Genomic DNA, 17,410 nt, shown 5'->3' on the forward strand with positions numbered 1-17,410 from the left:
AGAGGACCTTTGTCCAGGTGTAAATTACCAGGAAAATTTTCCGTTTCTGATGTCACACTTGCAGGAAAGACTTTCTTCTTTCAGATGTAAGTATGTCTGGAGAGAGAATATATTTTTCACATCCACTTCAGAAACCTGCGTGAAGCAAAAACTACTTCAGATTTTGCCTGTGTTTGGACAGAACCCAGAAGTTGGGCAAAAGCCTTTGGTGAATGAAGGGAGAAAATGTGATGTCAGTGGGGATTTTTTTTGATTTTTGGGGTGACTAGGCGCTGGGTGTTTTGGGTTGGTGTGGGGTTTTTTTGTTGCTGTTTTGTTTTTTTTTTTTTAGACATTACTCTTTTTGTTCCCGGAAATCTGTTTATGATATTCTTCAGTGTCTTCAGTTTGCAGCTGCTCGTTCTCTAACTCACTTGTATTTTGCATCCAAGACTGACTGAGTTTCCTGGTGAAAAGGGGGTGAAAAGTATGTTGCTGCTGCTTTTGCCTGAGCACACCAAAAGCTCCCTGTGCAGGGCATTTGTTTCCTGAAATAGCTTTTCTGCAGAGCAAGAGCAGTTTAATTTAGCTAAATTGCTCACTAAAGACTTACCTGATAATTTTACAATGTCTGTACTTCAGCACATTGTCTTGGAGAAGAGAAGCTGTTTGTTGATGGATAGAGGCTTTGCCCTGGTTGCATTTTAAGTAGACATCTCCGTGGAGATGAGGTATAAATGTCATGTTACCAATTAGCATTTGGCATGGGGTACCAGAGCAAAGGAAGGGATCTCTCGGTTCAGTCTCTGAAAAAGAGAAAATGAAATAATTCCTGAGCTCTGACAGCATTACTCGGACAATGTCGTCTTCAGTGTTTTCTGTTCCTGGTTCCAGCTCGCAGCTGGGTCATGCTAAGTGCTTTTGCAACCCAGACGTCTGAAGAGCGTGTGTTTTGATGTGCTCTGGTTGTGCCTGGAGGAGTTCAGACCTGACTCTGGTGCCTTTCTAAACAGGTGGGTTTTTTCTGTAAGACTGAAATCCTGGTATATGCGAAAGTCCCCCAGGAGAGCTCTGTTGTGAGTACCCTAGCAATCATGCCAAAAACTTACTTGAGTGGAGGGGTTGGAGTGTCTCCTTTTTCACTGTGCTGAAAAACTGTTTCTGAGAGTCTTGGCTTTAGCCTAGGGCTACAAAAGCTGTTGAGGTCTTGAAGGTTTTGGTGCATGATTAAACTATTTCCATCCCAGTTCTGTCTGTACACTGGTATTTCTTATAGAAATGCTTAAAAAAAGAGGTCTCCAGGCTCTCTATTTGATAGTTTCAGCTAGCTGACAGTGTTCAAACCCTCTTAGCACTAGTGTGGAGCAAGTTCAGTGTGTCAGCTCCTAAAATTGCCAAATGGGAGATTAATAATTTCATGCGTCTTGGAAAAAATGATCTCTGCTTTCAGCTGCTGGCCGTTCCCGATACCAAGAACTGGTTGCTCAGGGGCATGCAACATCGTTCCTGCTTGAGACTGTCTGCTGGAAAGCAAAGAAAGTTGTGTTGCCTGAAGGGTTTACATGCATTTTAGTTCTTGATTGCAATGGTAGTTGAGGGCCTCAGTGTTTCTGCCCATAAAATGTTAATCAACTAGATCATTAGAAGTATACCTTTATGTACATGCATATATGTATATGCATATGAGTGTGTATGTGGTAATTATTCTGAGGCAATAAAGTATATTTTGAGAAAAATTGCTTAACTACCTGCTCTGTGATCCTTCGATTGTTGGGGGTTTGGGTTTTTTTTGGGTGTTGTTGGTTTGGGTTTTTTTTGTAGCTTACTCTTCCCAATCAGAATACTTAGGAGAAAATAGAAATAAAGTGTTGGGGCAATTGTTCCAAATTCAGTCTGGACTCATAGAGAATGATGCTGCAGATAAGAAATTTCATAATGTTTTATAACTTAGAAAGACTTGCTTTCCAGGGTGTTGAGAGGTATGAACCCTTTTAGCTGGACAAGGCAGAATGTCTGCTCCAGTCTGTACATGAGATCATGTGTAATTTTATCACACAGTTACAAATATGTGAAAATCTAACTGAACAAAATCTTGCTGATAGTGATTTAAATGGGAAGTGCAGTCAGGCTACTTTTTGGAGACAAATGTGGTATGCATTTCTAGAGATCCTGAAATCTGTTAAATCAGCAGAAAAAGCCGTTGTTACAGAGTGTTTTAAAACGTAATCAGTGGGGAGTTTCAATTCCCTTTTTCTAAGCTGCATATCATCAGCTGACAGTTTAGTTACTTCTGCTTCTCTCAAACAACTGAGCCTACATAAACTGTTTAAAGTTAGTTTTATTTAAAGAGTAAATGACCAGGTTTTCAAATACACCAAGCACGCAGATTGTTGTGAAAATTGCTTCATAAAATTCCTGCTGTATTCAGGTCTGTCTTTCTCTCTCTTTTTTTTTTTTTTTTTTTTTTCCCTTTTATACAGGCGATACGGATTATGGTTTCGATTGCGGAAGTTAATAGTCTGGTTGCTGGGAGTGTACATAGCCATTCCATTTCTAGTAAAACTTTGCCCTGCTATTCAGGCAAAGCTGGTCTTCCTAAACTTTGGTAAGTGACACAGTCTGTTGGGATGGGTGAGGGGTAAAGGGGAGTAGTGTCTTTATCTTTCATTTGTCTGCCTTCACTTCCACCCTGCATGTGTACAGCTTGTGAAGGATATGAACTTTCACAGGTGGTAAGTTCTCCAAACTATGGTTTGGAAAGCATTCTCTGTGGCCCTAGTGGTCTTTGTAGTATGTCTTTATATAAATACAGTGACCAAACTGAAGCCAGCTTTCAGCTGAAAGGGTCTCCTTCAGGAAAACTGTGCAATATGTTGAATGCATTTTTCTGAAGGGTTCAACAAAGTTGCATGAATAGACAGCAAGTGAGTGAAATTAAATCCAGTGAATTGTTTTCCAGGCAGTGACTCTTCACCTGAAAGCATTTTAGGAGAATATTCTGGTTGGAACAGAAGAGGCCTGTTCATGCAGTCAGACTGAATGTTTTCCTTGTGTCTGTTTAGCCTTTGCATTTGGTCAAACTGGTGGTACAGTGCGTCTGGTGAGCTGGCTCAGCTCCCAGGTTGCCCAGGGAAGCCTGAGCATCCACAGGATGGAAAACAATGGAGCATCACTGTAAAAGAGATACTTCTTTGCAATCTAAATTTGTCTTTAAATCTCACTTGTGTTTTGTAATGAAGTTTTGAAAAATATCTTCCTGTGATTGTAGAAGCTAGAAGGACCAACTATGGATATGTTGCTTTTATATAACTTCTGTCATTTTCATTGCATGCTCTGTATATTCTAACACCTTGGATCATGGTCACTTTGAAGCGTGCATATGTGTGGGCCAGCTCTTGTGCCTTGATTGTCAGAACTGACAGCTGGGTAACGTAAATAATGCAGGTTACTTCCATATTCATTACCTTGCTTTTTCAGTGCTGATTTTAATTTGCCCTTGCAGAGCTTTGTTAGGTCTCCGTGAAGTTCCTACCTCTACTCGTTCCCAAGTGACCGGAATAATTGTCCCATAACGTTTTCTTGCACTAGTACTTGCAATAATATCACTGCAGTGTTGTTCCTGCTGCATTATATAATGGCAGTCAGATTTTACTTGTGACAGTACTCCCATGAAAAACTATTTACCTTAATACAAAGTGCATTCTAACACACTTATTAGAAGTACATTGGCATGTTTGAGTAATTCTTCTCTACTGGAGAGCGACATTTCTCCTTCAGAGGAGTGGTGTAGGGTTTGCCCTGTCATACTGTTTTTTAACCTTCTGAGTATAAATTGCTACTCTTCAGCCATCTTTTTCTCCTCCTTTTGTGTAGTTTGGGATTTGCTTCCAAAATAGTAGCACAGAGCTTCAGGAGAAAGTGCTTCCATTTGTTTCTCGAGATCGTTAAAGATGAATCAATAGCCATGCTCCCACTGTTAGTAACCGCACCAACATCTGGATTTGTTCATGTGGACAGACTTTTATTCCAGGTTATAAGATACATGGGCATATGGGTAGAGATATCAAGCTGTCTCCACTGCAAGTCTTCAGAAAACTGAGGTTTCTCGAAACATAAATACAGACTAGATCAGATTTAGTGTATCAGTATGATTAAAAAATCGTGTGATTTTTGTCATGTGATGTGTTGCAAGTGATACCAAATAGCTCTGAAACATGTCGCTAAAAAACCCTTGATGTGCTAAATCTCCATGTGATGTATGCGTATATGATGATGATGACGACGATCTGTTTGTGTGTGTAGAATAGATGGACCATCCCAGTGATAAATGCCATACATAAAAATTGCCTGTACTTCTATATTTTTCTCTTGCTTTGAGGTAGATGCTTACCTGGCCCCCATCACTAACATTCTTCTGTTCCTGTTCGTATCTTTATAATACAAAATCTGGCAAGAAAGTCGTAACAGATTTGGCAAATGGAAAAATCAAGGCACAGAGAAGTTGAATAATTTTCCCAGAACACTGCTAGAAGTGACTTGTGCGCCTGTCCAGAGCTCGACTGCAGAACTTGCCATCCTCTTGGAGGATCCGCCACCCTTGTGAGAGCGTCGCCGAGTTCTGCGGTGACAGCACAGTGCCCCAGCGGATCTCTGGTGGTGTGCATGCTTTGTCTGGGACTCTTCCACATGCTTTTGCATAAGAGCAAATAGACTTGCACAGGTATAGATTTGCAGTCTAAGGGGCCAGATTTGTCAGGTTAACATCAGCTGTTGTCTGCCTTGGTTTTCATGTTTGTGGAATGTTTAGTGATTTTGGGGGGGGTAAGTGAAGTGAGATTTGACTGTGTCATGGTTTAACCCCAGCTGGCAACTAAGCACCACACAGCTGCTCGCTCACTCCACCCCAGTGGGATGGGGGAGAGAATTGGAAGAGTGAAAGTGAGAAAACTCATGGGTTGAGATAAAGACAGTTTAATAGGTAAAGCAAAAGCCACATGCGCAAGCAAAGCAAAACAAGGAATTCATTCAGCACTTGCTATCGGCAGGCAGGTGTTCAGCCGTCTCCAGGAAAGCAGGGCTCCATCGCGTGTAATGGTTACTTGGGAAGACAAGCACCATCACTCTGAATGTCCCCCCCTTCCTCCTTCTTCCCCCAGTTTTATATGCTGAGCATGACATCATGTGGTATGGAATATCCCTTTGGTCAGTTGGGGTCAGCTGTCCTGGCTGTGTCCCCCCTCAACTTCTTGTGCGCCCCCAGGCTACTCACTGGTGGGGTGGTGTGAGAAGCAGAAAAGGCCTTGACTCTGTGTAAGCACTGCTTAGCAATAACTAAAACATCCCTGTATTATCAACACTGTTTCCAGCACAAATCCAAAACATAGCCCCAAACTAGCTACTATGAAGAAAATTAAATCTATCCCAGCCAAAACCAGCACAGACTGTCAGCATTATCAGTGCTTCTTTGGGGGTCAGTAGCACAAAAACTTTGGTATGTTAATTGCGATGTCACTAAATTTCAAGGAGACAGACTTCCTGGTTCTGCTGGAGTGGAGCTCAAGTTTATTGGAAAAGCCTGAATCATTGGGAGAAGAGAGTCCTTAAAACTGCTCGATGCTGTCAGTAGATCTCTGTAGCGTCTCTCTTGGTATTGGGTGTGTCAGAGGCTGCCTAGAGAGGCCATACAGCATTGGTGGTGGAAAAGGAAGCATTTAGACTAAGCACATCCCCTCATTTAGCACATTGCACAGCGTCTGTAAGATGTAGCTTGTGAACCAAGCAATGGAAAACAAAATGCTGAAAATGTTTGATGTTTGACTTTCCTGATGTTGCTCATGTTTGAATCATTGAATATAACAAGCAACGAACAACTGTGTGTTGTATAAGTTGGGGAACATAAAACATTTGGAAGAGTGAGTTGAGGTGTAATGATTTTGTTTTCAGGGATCTCTTCCTGAAGAGATGAAGTTTCTGGCCTAACATGATCTCTTTTAAATGCTGCAGTGTCTGGGAGATATGGCAATTATTTGATAGTCTTTGGAGAGTGGGCTAACAAAATGCATATCCTCCTCAAAGGCTCAGGAGGACAGCATTTAGCACAATTTATCTTACTCTTACAGGACAAGAGCAATGTAGTGTCTGCTACTATAATGCAGTATCTTCTTTAGATTGTTGTATTATAGAGGCTGAAACCACGTCATCCTGAAACACATTACAGCTCTGAGATGTACCCTTTATCCCAGGGAGTTTGTCCCATCACTAACTTCCGTTACAGCTACAATGCAAACAGTAAAAGGTTTGCCAAATCAGCTAACCCACCCCATTGACGTAGCAGGAGTGACTATCTTGTGTCTGGGAGACTTACAATGCAGACTGGGCAGAGATGGTTAAATGTGTGTCACGGGAAGCTTTGTCTGTCTCCCCCACCTCTTAATTTTAGCCTGCTCCCTGTTTTTTTGATGGTTGCTTGTGTCTTTTTACCTTGCTCTCTTTGATGTTCATATTTTAGTCACAGCTATAGCCAGTTCATCCTTCCACACAAAAAGAATAAGGTCTTCCCAGCACAGTGGACCAGTTTGTACAGCTCTCCAGTGCCTTGGTAAAGCAGTTTTGTAAGAAAATAAAGGTAAAAATTAAAAGGTTTCATATTCTGTTTCTTTTTTTTTCCCTTTTTCTTTTTTTGTATTTCAGTGAGGGTCCCATATTTCATTGACTTGAAAAGACCACAGGATCAAGGTTTAAACCACACCTGTAATTATTACCTGCAGCCAGAGGAGGATGTAACCATTGGAGTCTGGTAAGGAAGCCTGTTCTGTGCAGTATGTGCTGTGCATCTTTATCCTTCTTTTTGTTCTCAGTGTTGCCTGTCCAGTATTTTTGCCGTGCATGTGACAACCATTGCCTGCCCTGATTTGTGGATGTTTTCCTCTGCCAAGTGACCGAGTTCATGTTGAAAAGTATGCAAATCTCTGGAGCTCATCTGAACTCAGATCAGTAATTCATGAAACACAATTGGACAACCTGTGCATTCAGAGAAACTTCATAGTTTGGAATCATAAAGGTTACAGGTCTGCATTGCTACAAAGGTCATACCTCCATATCAGATGAGACGCCCTTGCGTCTTAGTGAGAAGTTTTGTCATTCAACTGCTGTTCATGTTTTGTTTTGCGAAATAAATGTGGGGGAAGATAGGAAAACAGGATCAAAGTGTTCAGAGTAGGAGGAAGAATATTCTGTGTATAAAACATATGTAAGGTTTGGAGAGTGGGTGAGAACAGAACACGCGGTTTACTCTCTTAACAAAACAAGTGACAGTGTCAGAGCTCACTTGTCATTCCTTCCTCACGAAGAAGATTTTCTGGTCCCAGGCAAGGGCAATTCATTTTAGCTCTTTGTTACCCAGCATCAGCTCAGATGACTGGTTCTCTGTCTAAAAAGGTCTGCTTTCAGTACTTGCCGTATTATTACACCAGCTCAAACCAGCTTCTGCATCTATTTCTCATGATTACTTTCTGTTGTGTCTGAACATCAGAAGTTTCAAAGCCACAGAAAAGTTTCTGCTAGCTTTGAAGAAAAAGAAGGGCCTGCAGTTTGAATATATATGCAAGAGCAGCGAACACCTGAAAAAAAGGCTAGACACCATGTCAGGTGTGGAGGGAAGGGGGCTGTTCCTTAATACAGCCAGTGATGTTAGATCTGTAAGCTGTAGGGTTTGGTGTTTTCAGCTGTGTGTGTGTGTGTGTAACTTGTATGTGTCCACTAACACAGTAGAGATTTTCTTTTCACTTGAGGGTATGTGACCTTTTGAATGGGACAATGATATCCTGCTACATAAAGATGGTTCCTTCACTTTACGTGAATTTTGGTGAAAGACATGTTTAGAAGCTGGAAGTTCAGTCTTTCCAGGGTAGGCTGATAAATAATGGTTTGTATCCTCACTTGAACAATTAAAATTCTACCTGCTAAGCTGTTGAATAAGTTTAGATTGCAGTCTTGAGATTTTTGTTTCCCTTACAAGTGTACTGTGTATCTTTACGAATACAGAACTTCCAGCTTGTGGTGGCAATTCAGAGTCCATGTCATTTGTCTTGATACTTATGAGATAAGGCTCTAAACTTTCGTGAAAACCTGCTTTAATGCCAGTGTAAGGTCTTGTGTTCGGTATACTTCTGAAACAAAGTCCTCGGCCTGCTTTGTTCATAAGCTTGCCAAAGTCTTGAGACAGAACAGTTGGAGAAGTTGAGTCCTACAGTTATTGGGGCTTTTTTCCTTCTCAAGAACTCAACGTCTGCTGGCTGCATGCATGCAAGTAGACTTTTTAACGTTGTTTCCCCCTGTGTTGGTTTGTCCTCTGAGCTTTACATCTGGGAGGAAGGTGTGGTAGATGGGAGTTTGTCTTTCTTCCAAGGAGTGGAAGTGAGTACTTAAGTTACTTCTGACAGTTGTAAGCTAGCCCCCTTCTCAACAATTTGAGATGGTTGTGGGCGTGTACTTGCTTTTAGTGTTTGTCTTCTAGAATAATTATCCAATTTAAATGCCTACCTTCTCTTTGGTCTGTCATTCCTCTCTTTCCCTTTCACCAGTGTTGAATTCTTTCTAACAGGCTGCCCAGCTATATTATCTACAGAAGAACAGCTGTGAGTTAAAAATTCCTGGCTCTTCTAGATTGTAGTTTTTCCAGCTAAAACGTTAAACCTTCAAGAACCTGGTGTCTGAAAACAAAATACATGATCTTCTCATCAGACCCTGAGCTCCTCTTTTTCCTCCAATTGACTATGGAGTCAGATATCTCTTACTCACCGAACATTCTTTCCAAAACCAGCTGACTTTGATTATTCTGAATATCTGCTGACCTAGCTGTGAATCTCGTTTATGGTGTATAAGTATGTTAATTGAAGTAATTAAGTGCCATAAAAGCTGAGGAATTGAGATTCTTTCTCCAGAACAGCGGGAAGTTTAGTAATTGTGCTTTGGGTTTGCCTGTGAAGTTTGATGCCTTGCACAGCCCTGAGTTTTGAAGGCAACGGTGATGGAGGTGAAAATGTAGAAATAACCCTAGCCACCGCCTTTTAAATTTGGCCATTTGTCAGCTAATCATGACAGTTTTATGAAGAGTCTGCGTGAGGTGTGTAATCCTCAGTTAATGAGTTGATCAGAAAAACTCAAAATTCGAGTGGCAGATGCTGAGTAGCAACAGGACAATGTAGTCTTTATTTCTGTATACAGGCACACCGTCCCTGCAGCCTTATGGAAGAATGCCCGAGGGAAGGACCAGTTGTGGTTTGAAGATGCTTTGGGTTCCAGCCATCCTGTAATCCTTTACTTGCATGGCAATGCGGGAACAAGGTGAGGCACAAAACAGTGATGGCTTTGTTTCATGCTCTGTTTTCCTGGCTTGCCACAGCTTCAACACATTGATAAGAAAGATGGGGACAGACATTTTAGCAGGGCCTGTAGCAATAGGACAAGGAGTAACGGTTTTAAACTAAAAGAGGGTAGATTTAGACTAGAAATAAGGAAGAAAGTTTTTACGATGAGGGTGGTGAAACACTAGAACAGGTTTCCCAGAGAGGTTGTAGATGCCCCGCCCCTGGAAACATTGAAGGTCACGTTGGACAGGGCTTTGAGCAACCTGATCTAGTTGAAGATGTCCCTGCTCATTGCAAGGGGGTTGGACTAGATGACCTTTAAAGGTCCCTTCCAACCCAAACTATGCTATGATTCTGTGATTAAAACCAAAATAAAATCTAAAACCAGTTTCATGCTTCTCCTTCCTTTTAAAAGGAAAGCATGTTTTAAGAAATTATGCCTTGCCATTTATTGAATGTGGGAATAGATTTATTGCAGTTATCAGAGATATCTGATATTGTAGTTTACCTTGTATCCTCTGCTAGAAGCCAGGAGGCTGTGACACTAGATCAGGTAGGGAAAAGTACTTCTTTTTGGTATAGTGGTCTATAGTGCATGAGCAGATGGGTTTTTGGAAACTGACCTTGTCTTTTTGTGCTGATGTATTACAAGGTTTAATCAAATTGTTGTATTATTTTTCAAATACTGCTTCACTTGTTTTCTTGCCTTTATGATGTGTAGCAAATGATACTAATGCAAGCTATTCTGCAGCTTAATGGTGGTAATATGGGACCAGTATCTCTGTTATGTGCGTATTGATTAGATTTACTTCTTGGCTCCCCCAAGTGCTACTGAGATAAAGTACTGAACTATGGATCGATTACATATTTCACATTTCACTTTACTCTGTGTATTGGAGAAGCTGGAGGTGTATTGGCTTTGCCATTTCAGCTTTAATATGTATTGCTGTATGTTTCTACACTGCATATTCAGTCTCTTGTCAAAGGGCTGCTTTATTGATGCAGGCTGCATTAGCCATAAGAAAAAGGCATTGCCTTGGCTTTCTGGTTTGCCTGAGTGATCTGGAGCTGAGGCAAAAATGTTATGTTTACTTGATCCCCTTAGAAAAAATTCCTCTGTTGTACTTTGAGGAATACATGAAAAAGCACCAATGCGTGCACGTCAAGGGTGACTTCGAGCAAGTGTATCTTCTTGTTCTTCAGACTTGTATGATTCAAAATGACTTACAAGCAACCCCTTGCATTTTGCCCTGAGTGTTTTTTGACTGCATTAGGTATTTTGTAGTACAGTTGGAGCTGACAGTTTTTGTCTGGCAAGTGCATGTGTTCTTAGAGGGAGGTCTGGAAAGTGGCATTTTGGTTTAGAGGCTACACTGATCAAACCAGTCATAGTGTGAATGTTTTAGAGTTTTCATAGGAGTGCAGGAGTAAATCTACTCTTACATCAATACTAGACCAAACTTTGAGTGTGGATTAGCCATGTCATGTTGTGGATATATTTTAAAGCATGTAATGGCACATTCACTTTCCTTTCCACTTTATTGTCTAGATTTCAATTTATAAAAAAAAACTAAAGCAGATTCTTCCCTGGACTTATTTCCAGTGTTCAACTCTGATTTTCTCTGCTCAGTCTTTTGCACATGTCCTTTCTGTGCCTGTGCTTGGAGCCAGGTGAGAAAATCCAAGGGCCAGCTGCTTGAGTTAATGTGGTGAGTTCTGCTGAGAGCATCACACCTTGGAGAGCAGGGCTTACTGGTTGGGGCAGCACTGGTGGCAGGAGCGCAGGGTCTGCAAAGCCAACAGGGACAGGCTGTTTTGGATGTATTACAGGCTTTGGAAAAGGCAGATAGGAGGGTGGGTTGAAAAGTTCATCTTTACCTGCTGTGAGAAGAGATTTATAGGGAAAAGTTGACCTCAAAACTATGTCCTGCATAGGTCAGCAAAGCCATGCTGGCTCCTTGAAGCCTGTGACAAAGCAGTTATGGTGTTTCTTATGTTTCGCATGTTTGTGTTAAACTGGAAGCCTGAGGCAATTGGAAAAGTCTGTTTCTGGAAGCTTAAATGTTCACATGTGGTTTTTTTGTGTGTTTGTTTGGTGTTGTGTTTTTTTTTTTTTTTCTTCCTCTTCTCTTCATGAATCACTTTCACCAGAGGAGGAGATCACCGTGTGGAGCTTTACAAGGTAAGTGGCTGCATGTGTTGTCCAAGCAGTTGCATTAACACATCAGATGTGCATAGACTTGAGAATACTGCTCGTTACAGCCCACTGCCAACAGGCAGATAGCTTAGGGCTCTTAGTCTCCTCTAGGTATGAAGCGTGTATGGGACAAGGAGTCTGTAAGCCATGAGCACACAGTATTAAAAGATACTTGAAAGGTATTTTACTTGCTGTTGTTAACTGTCAGCTCCAACTGAGCTAACCACGTTCTTTGCCAGGAATATTTTCACAACACAGTTTATAGGAAAAATTAAAAGTTTTATTTAATCACAGCCATAATTTGATTGATTATACTAGTATGCTAATTTGATTGACTATACTAGTATGCTAATTTAAGGTACCATTTAAGAGTATTCTTTCATATGTTACCAGTCTCTATGTACTCACCATCATAGAATAGAAAGAAAATTTTCAGTTGGAAGGACCTACAATGATCATCTAGTCCAACTGCCTGACCACTTCAAGGCTGACTAAAAGTTAAAGCATGTTAAGGGCATTGTCCAAATGCCTCTTAAACACTGACAGGCTTGGGGCATCGACCACCTCTCTAGGAAGCCTGTTCCAGTGTTTGACCACCCTCTCAGTGAAGAAGTGTTTCCTAATGTGCAGTCTAAACCTCCCCTGGTGCAGCTTTGAACCATTCCTACACATCCTATCACTGGATACCAGAGAGAAGAGATCGGCACCTCCCTTTCCGCTTCCCCTCCTCAGCAAACTGTAGAGAGCAATGTGGTCACCCCTCAGCCTCCTTTTCTCCAAACTAGACAAACCTAAAGTCTTTAGCTGCTCCACATAGGACATTCCTTCCAGCCCTTTCACCAGCTTTGTTGCCCTTCTCTGGATGCATTTGAGTACCTTCACATCCTTCTTAAATTGTGGGGCCCAGAACTGCACACAGTACTCAAGGTGAGGCCGCACCAATGCTGAATACAGCATGACAATCACTTCTCTTGACCGGCTGGTTATACTGTGTTTGCACCCCAGGATGCCGTTTGCCCCTGTGGCTGCCAGGGCACACTGCTGACTAGTATTGAGCCTGCAGCCAACCAGCACCCCCAGATCCCTTTCTGCAGGGCTGCTCTCCAGCCACTCCTCTCCCAATTTATACTTGTGCCCAGCGTTACTCCGTCCTAGGTGCAGAATCCAGCATCTGGACTTGTTAAATTTCATCCCATTAATCATTGCCCAATGCTCTAATCTATCTAGATCCCTCTGCAAGGCCTCTTGTCCTTTGAGAGAGTCAACAGCACCTCCCAGTTTGGTATCATCTGCAAACTTACTAATGGTGCATTCAACTCCTGCATCCAGATCACTGATAAATATATTGAACAGGACTGGCCCTAGAATTGAACCCTGAGGAGCACCGCTGGTGACCAGTCGCCAGCCAGATGTAGCCCCATTCATTACAACCCTTTGAGCTCTGCCCTTCAGCCAGTTCTTCACCCAGCGCACCATGAACTTGCTCATCCCACAGCTGGACAACTTGTCCAGAAGGATGCTGTGAGGGACAGTATCAAGAGCCTTATTAAAATCCAGAAAAACTACATCGACCGCTTCCCTTCATCCACTAGGCGGATGACCTTATCATAGAAGGATATCAAATCAGTTAGAGAGGACTTTCCCTTTGTGAACCCATGTTGACTGTGCCTGATGATTGCATTATTCTTTAAATGCCTTTCAATACTACCCGGTATAATCTTCTCCATAATTTTTCCAGGAACTGAGGTTAGACTAACAGTTCTGTAGTTCCCTCGGTCTTCCCTTATGCCCTTTTTGTAGATTGGAATAACACTGGCTAGCTTCCAGTCAGCAGGGACCACCCCAGACTCCCAAGACCTTTGGTAGATGATCAAGAGGGTTCCTGCCATAACATCCGCTAGCTCCTTCAGCACCCTGGGATGAATCCCATCAGGCCCCATGGACTTGTGAGCGTTCAGCTGATACAGCTGGTCCCTTACAATTTCAGTGTCCACAAATGGAAAGTCACTGTTGCCACACTCGTAGTCTTCTGACTCAGGGGACTGGGCAGCCCAAGGTCTATCAGTATTATTAAAGACTGAGGCAAAAAAAGCATTGAATGCCTCTGCTTTTTCTTCATCCCTATTAGTCAGATGACCGTCTTCAACAAATATTAGTCCGATGTTTTCTTTAGGCCTCCTCTTGCTATTAACATACTTAAAAAAGCCCTTCTTGTTATTTGAAACAACACTGGCCGATTTCAACTCTAATTGAGTTTTGGCCTTCTGTGTCTTCTCCCTGCATATACAAACCACAGCTCTGTAATCTTCCTGTGAAGCCTGACCTCACTTCCAGAGATCATACAATTTCTTTTTCCTCTTGAGCTCCATGAGATGTTCCCTGTTCAGCCAAGCTAGTCTTCTGTCCCGCTTGCTTCACTTAAGACACAATGGGATTGCTTGCTCCTATGCTTCTAAAAGGTGGTTCTTAAAGGCTGACCAGCACTTGTGGACTCCTAAGCCCTCAAAAGCAGATTCCCAGAGTATTCTGCTAAATAGCTCCCTGAATAGCTCAAAGTTTGCTCTCCTGAAGTCCAGGGTAGAAACTCTGCTGTCCTTTTTTCTCATTACATTGAAGATTTTAAACTCAACCATTTAATGATCACTGTGGCCAAGACAGCCACCTACCATCACATCTCCCACAAGTCCTTCTCTATTCACAAATAGCAAGTCTAGGGGGGCATCTTTTCTAGTTACTCAGCTTACTGAGTACTTGTGACAAGAAGTTATCTCCTACAAACTTCAAGAATTTCCAAAACCTGCTCGTCACAGCAGTATGATATTCCCAGTTGATGTCTGGGAAGTTGAAATCTCCCACAAGGACAAGGGCTACCAATCCAGAAGTTTCTCCTAACTGCCTATAGAATAACTCATCAGTGCTTACATCCTGTCTGGGGTATCGATAGTAGACACCCACTACATCATCATCTTTGTTTTCCATTCCTCTAATCCTCACCCAGAGGCTCTCAACCACATCATCACTAACTGTAAGGGCTGTACAATCAAACCTCACCCTTACACATAGTGTGACATCTCCACCTCGCCTGCCCTGCCTATCCCTCCTGGACAGCCTGTAGCTCTCCATCCCAGCACTCCAATCATGGGACTCATTCCACCAAGTCTCACTAATACCAATGATATCATAGTTCTGGGAGCTAACCAATGCTTCCAGTTCGTCCTGTTTGTTTCTCATACTGCGTGTGTTGGTGTACCAGCATTTCAGATACGCTCCTGCGCCTTCTGTGCTCCCAGGAGCAGTGTAAATGTTCCCACTAGCATTGCCACCCTCAGGCGATGCCATGCCAACTCTTGGCTTACCTACTGCAATCCTGTTGGTATCTCCTTCCCCCATCGATTCTAGTTTAAAGCACTCTCGATCAGTCCTGCCAGCTTATGCCCAAAGGTGCGTTTTCCCCATCTGGACAGGTGGATCCTGTCAGGTCCCAGCATACCTGCTGTTCTTAAGGCTCTTCCATGGTTTAAAAGTCCAAAGTTTTGGCAGAGGCACCAGTCCTGGAGCCAGGTACTGATATCCTGGGCTTGCCTGTTTCTTCCAAAGTCTCCCCCTATTACTGGGAGGACTGAGGACAACACTACCTGTGCTCCTGAATTTTTTAGCATTCTGAAATCTCTTTTGATCAACCTCAGACTTTTTGTTGCAACATCATTAGTGAAAGAGCAGGAATGGGTAGTGTTCTGAAGGTTGTACTAAGCTCTTCACTTTTACGGTGACGTCCCTAATTCAGGCCCCAGGGAGGCAGCAAACTTCCCTGAAAAGAGGATCCAGTCTGCAAATGAGTGCTTCCATTCCGCACAGGAGGGAATCACCGACAACCATAACTCGCCATTGTTTCTTCTTGGCACTGGTCTTAATGCAGGTTTTGTTGCAAGGATGCCATACATGATGCCATACATCACCAGCTGCTGGGAAAATATACATGGATTGAGGCCAGCTCAGATTCCTTGCACTCTTCAAACTTTTGAAGGTGACATTTGGTCTTTTAAATGCCAAAATGCCACTATAAACCTCCCCATTGGTCCATTAGTTGGCTGGGGTGACAAAGCTAGTACTTGCCTATTCACAGAACAATTTGTTGCGATAAAACGTTTTCAAGGTTGTCAGTGCGGGAGTTACTCTATCACTTGTCAGGCAGGCAGGTTCAGCCTGGGTTTTCCCCTTTCCGATGGCACAGTGCATTTGTGCTGCCATCTCAAGTGCTGAAGATTTTGTACAAAACCCAATTAATTTCCCGGATGTAGCACCATGGTGTGTTACATGAGAACAGGCAACTTCAGCTGCTTTGGGTCTTTTGCCTAATGACTTTTGCGGTCATTTATTTTATTAAACTCTCTCTTGGCTGAAATTCTCACACACAATTTCTTTGTCTCATATCGCGTGTTTCTAAAAAAGCCATAATTATTTTTGCTGGCTCATTTCAGAGGGGTCTGAGTCTGTGTTTTTGCTATGGATTTAGCTATCATTCCCTTGTCTTTATAATTTGTGTCAGAGTGGTGGCACTCATAAAGCTTTATTGCAATGCAGCTCCTTATGCAAGATCCCCTGCCACAAAGTCTTTTTAATTCAGATTGCTTCAAAAATGCTGTTTGGCAACCCCAAGCAGGCACTTGCCTGCTTCTTTTCCTTTAAGAAAAAAGGATGAGCTAAGTTGCAGAAAGTTGGTTGAGGAGACTGTCATGTATGGTGATCTATTTGGTCATTTTTTTGGGAACCAGCCTATGCTGCAATGCATTTTGTGCTGGCCAAGACAGGCAGAGGGGTTGTTTTGGATTTTGACTGAGCAAGAGTAGCGGTGCTTCAGAATACTCAAAGACTCTGCATGCCTCTGTGTGTTTCTATGTGTGTACACGTATGGAGAACAGAGTTTACCAAAACCCAAGGTTTCTGTTCCTGGGTCTGATATTCTTTTGCTTCTGAGAACATAGACAACTTGGCTTAGTTTGTCTTTTTCACTCAGTTACTCACATGTGAGTAACACATGGGCTTACCAGAACCACGCCAGAAACTCCAGGTTCATGCTTATTCCAGCAGAATGAAACAGGCTGGATTGCTGTCCTTTTTGCTGGTGCTGCTAGTAGACTGGAAGCAGCAGGGAAAACCCTCTAGGAGAGGCTCAGAAAGGAAATAATAACTGTAAGACATCTCTGTCCTTTCTTTCCGAGTGATTGATTCATGTGAGCAGCTTTTCTCAGCAGCAGCACTGAAAGTTGAGACTGTCACTGCTGCACAGTCTGGGAGCAGTAGGTGTCCAAAATCGTCCTTGCCTGAGTCGATGTGTGCTTGAAGACAGTAATCAGAAGCAGGAGCCATGAGGAAGCCAGCAGGAGGAGCAGCAGTGGAGCAGTAATCGGATAGAAACTTGCTTTGAGGGGCATGTTTTCCTCTAGTCTGGACAAGTGTCCCGTTATTCTTTGCACAAGCCTGGTTTCCAAATATCACAGTTACCAATGTATTCAGGGTCACCGTGTTATTCACATTATTCAAATTATTCATGCTTGAATAATGCAACTCAAAACCTTTTAAAACTGACAAGAATTCTGTTGTCTCAGCTACCTTGACTGTCAGTGACAGACTACTGCAAGCTCCTTCTGCAATTCATACTTGTACATTGGGGCTTCGGCAGTGAAGCTTTTAGTTGTTATTACACTGATGTGCTGGGATAATGGAGAGCTGATGCAGAGGGGTTTTTTTGCCCACTGCATGAGGTTACCCAGCTTTATAGCAGCACATGAAAAAATATGGTATTGTTATAGGGACATAAGTAATTACTATAAATAAAACATTTGGCATTCTTACACTGAACATCCTG

The 17,410-nt window shown here is 42.5% G+C and overlaps 1 protein-coding gene across 1 annotated transcript in view; it reads left to right on the forward strand.

The window, feature by feature from the left end:
* The window catches only part of ABHD12 (abhydrolase domain containing 12, lysophospholipase), a 47,459-nt gene that overhangs the window by 17,548 nt on the left and 12,501 nt on the right, over positions 1-17,410 (forward strand). The window contains exons 2-5 of the mRNA XM_050895234.1: positions 2,460-2,584; positions 6,670-6,775; positions 9,205-9,324; positions 11,499-11,529. Coding sequence (XP_050751191.1) covers positions 2,460-2,584; positions 6,670-6,775; positions 9,205-9,324; positions 11,499-11,529 — 382 coding nt within the window. The remainder of the gene's footprint in view (positions 1-2,459; positions 2,585-6,669; positions 6,776-9,204; positions 9,325-11,498; positions 11,530-17,410) is intronic.

This window comes from Gymnogyps californianus, chromosome 3 (genome assembly GCF_018139145.2).
Source record: "Gymnogyps californianus isolate 813 chromosome 3, ASM1813914v2, whole genome shotgun sequence".
Taxonomy (NCBI): domain Eukaryota; kingdom Metazoa; phylum Chordata; class Aves; order Accipitriformes; family Cathartidae; genus Gymnogyps; species Gymnogyps californianus.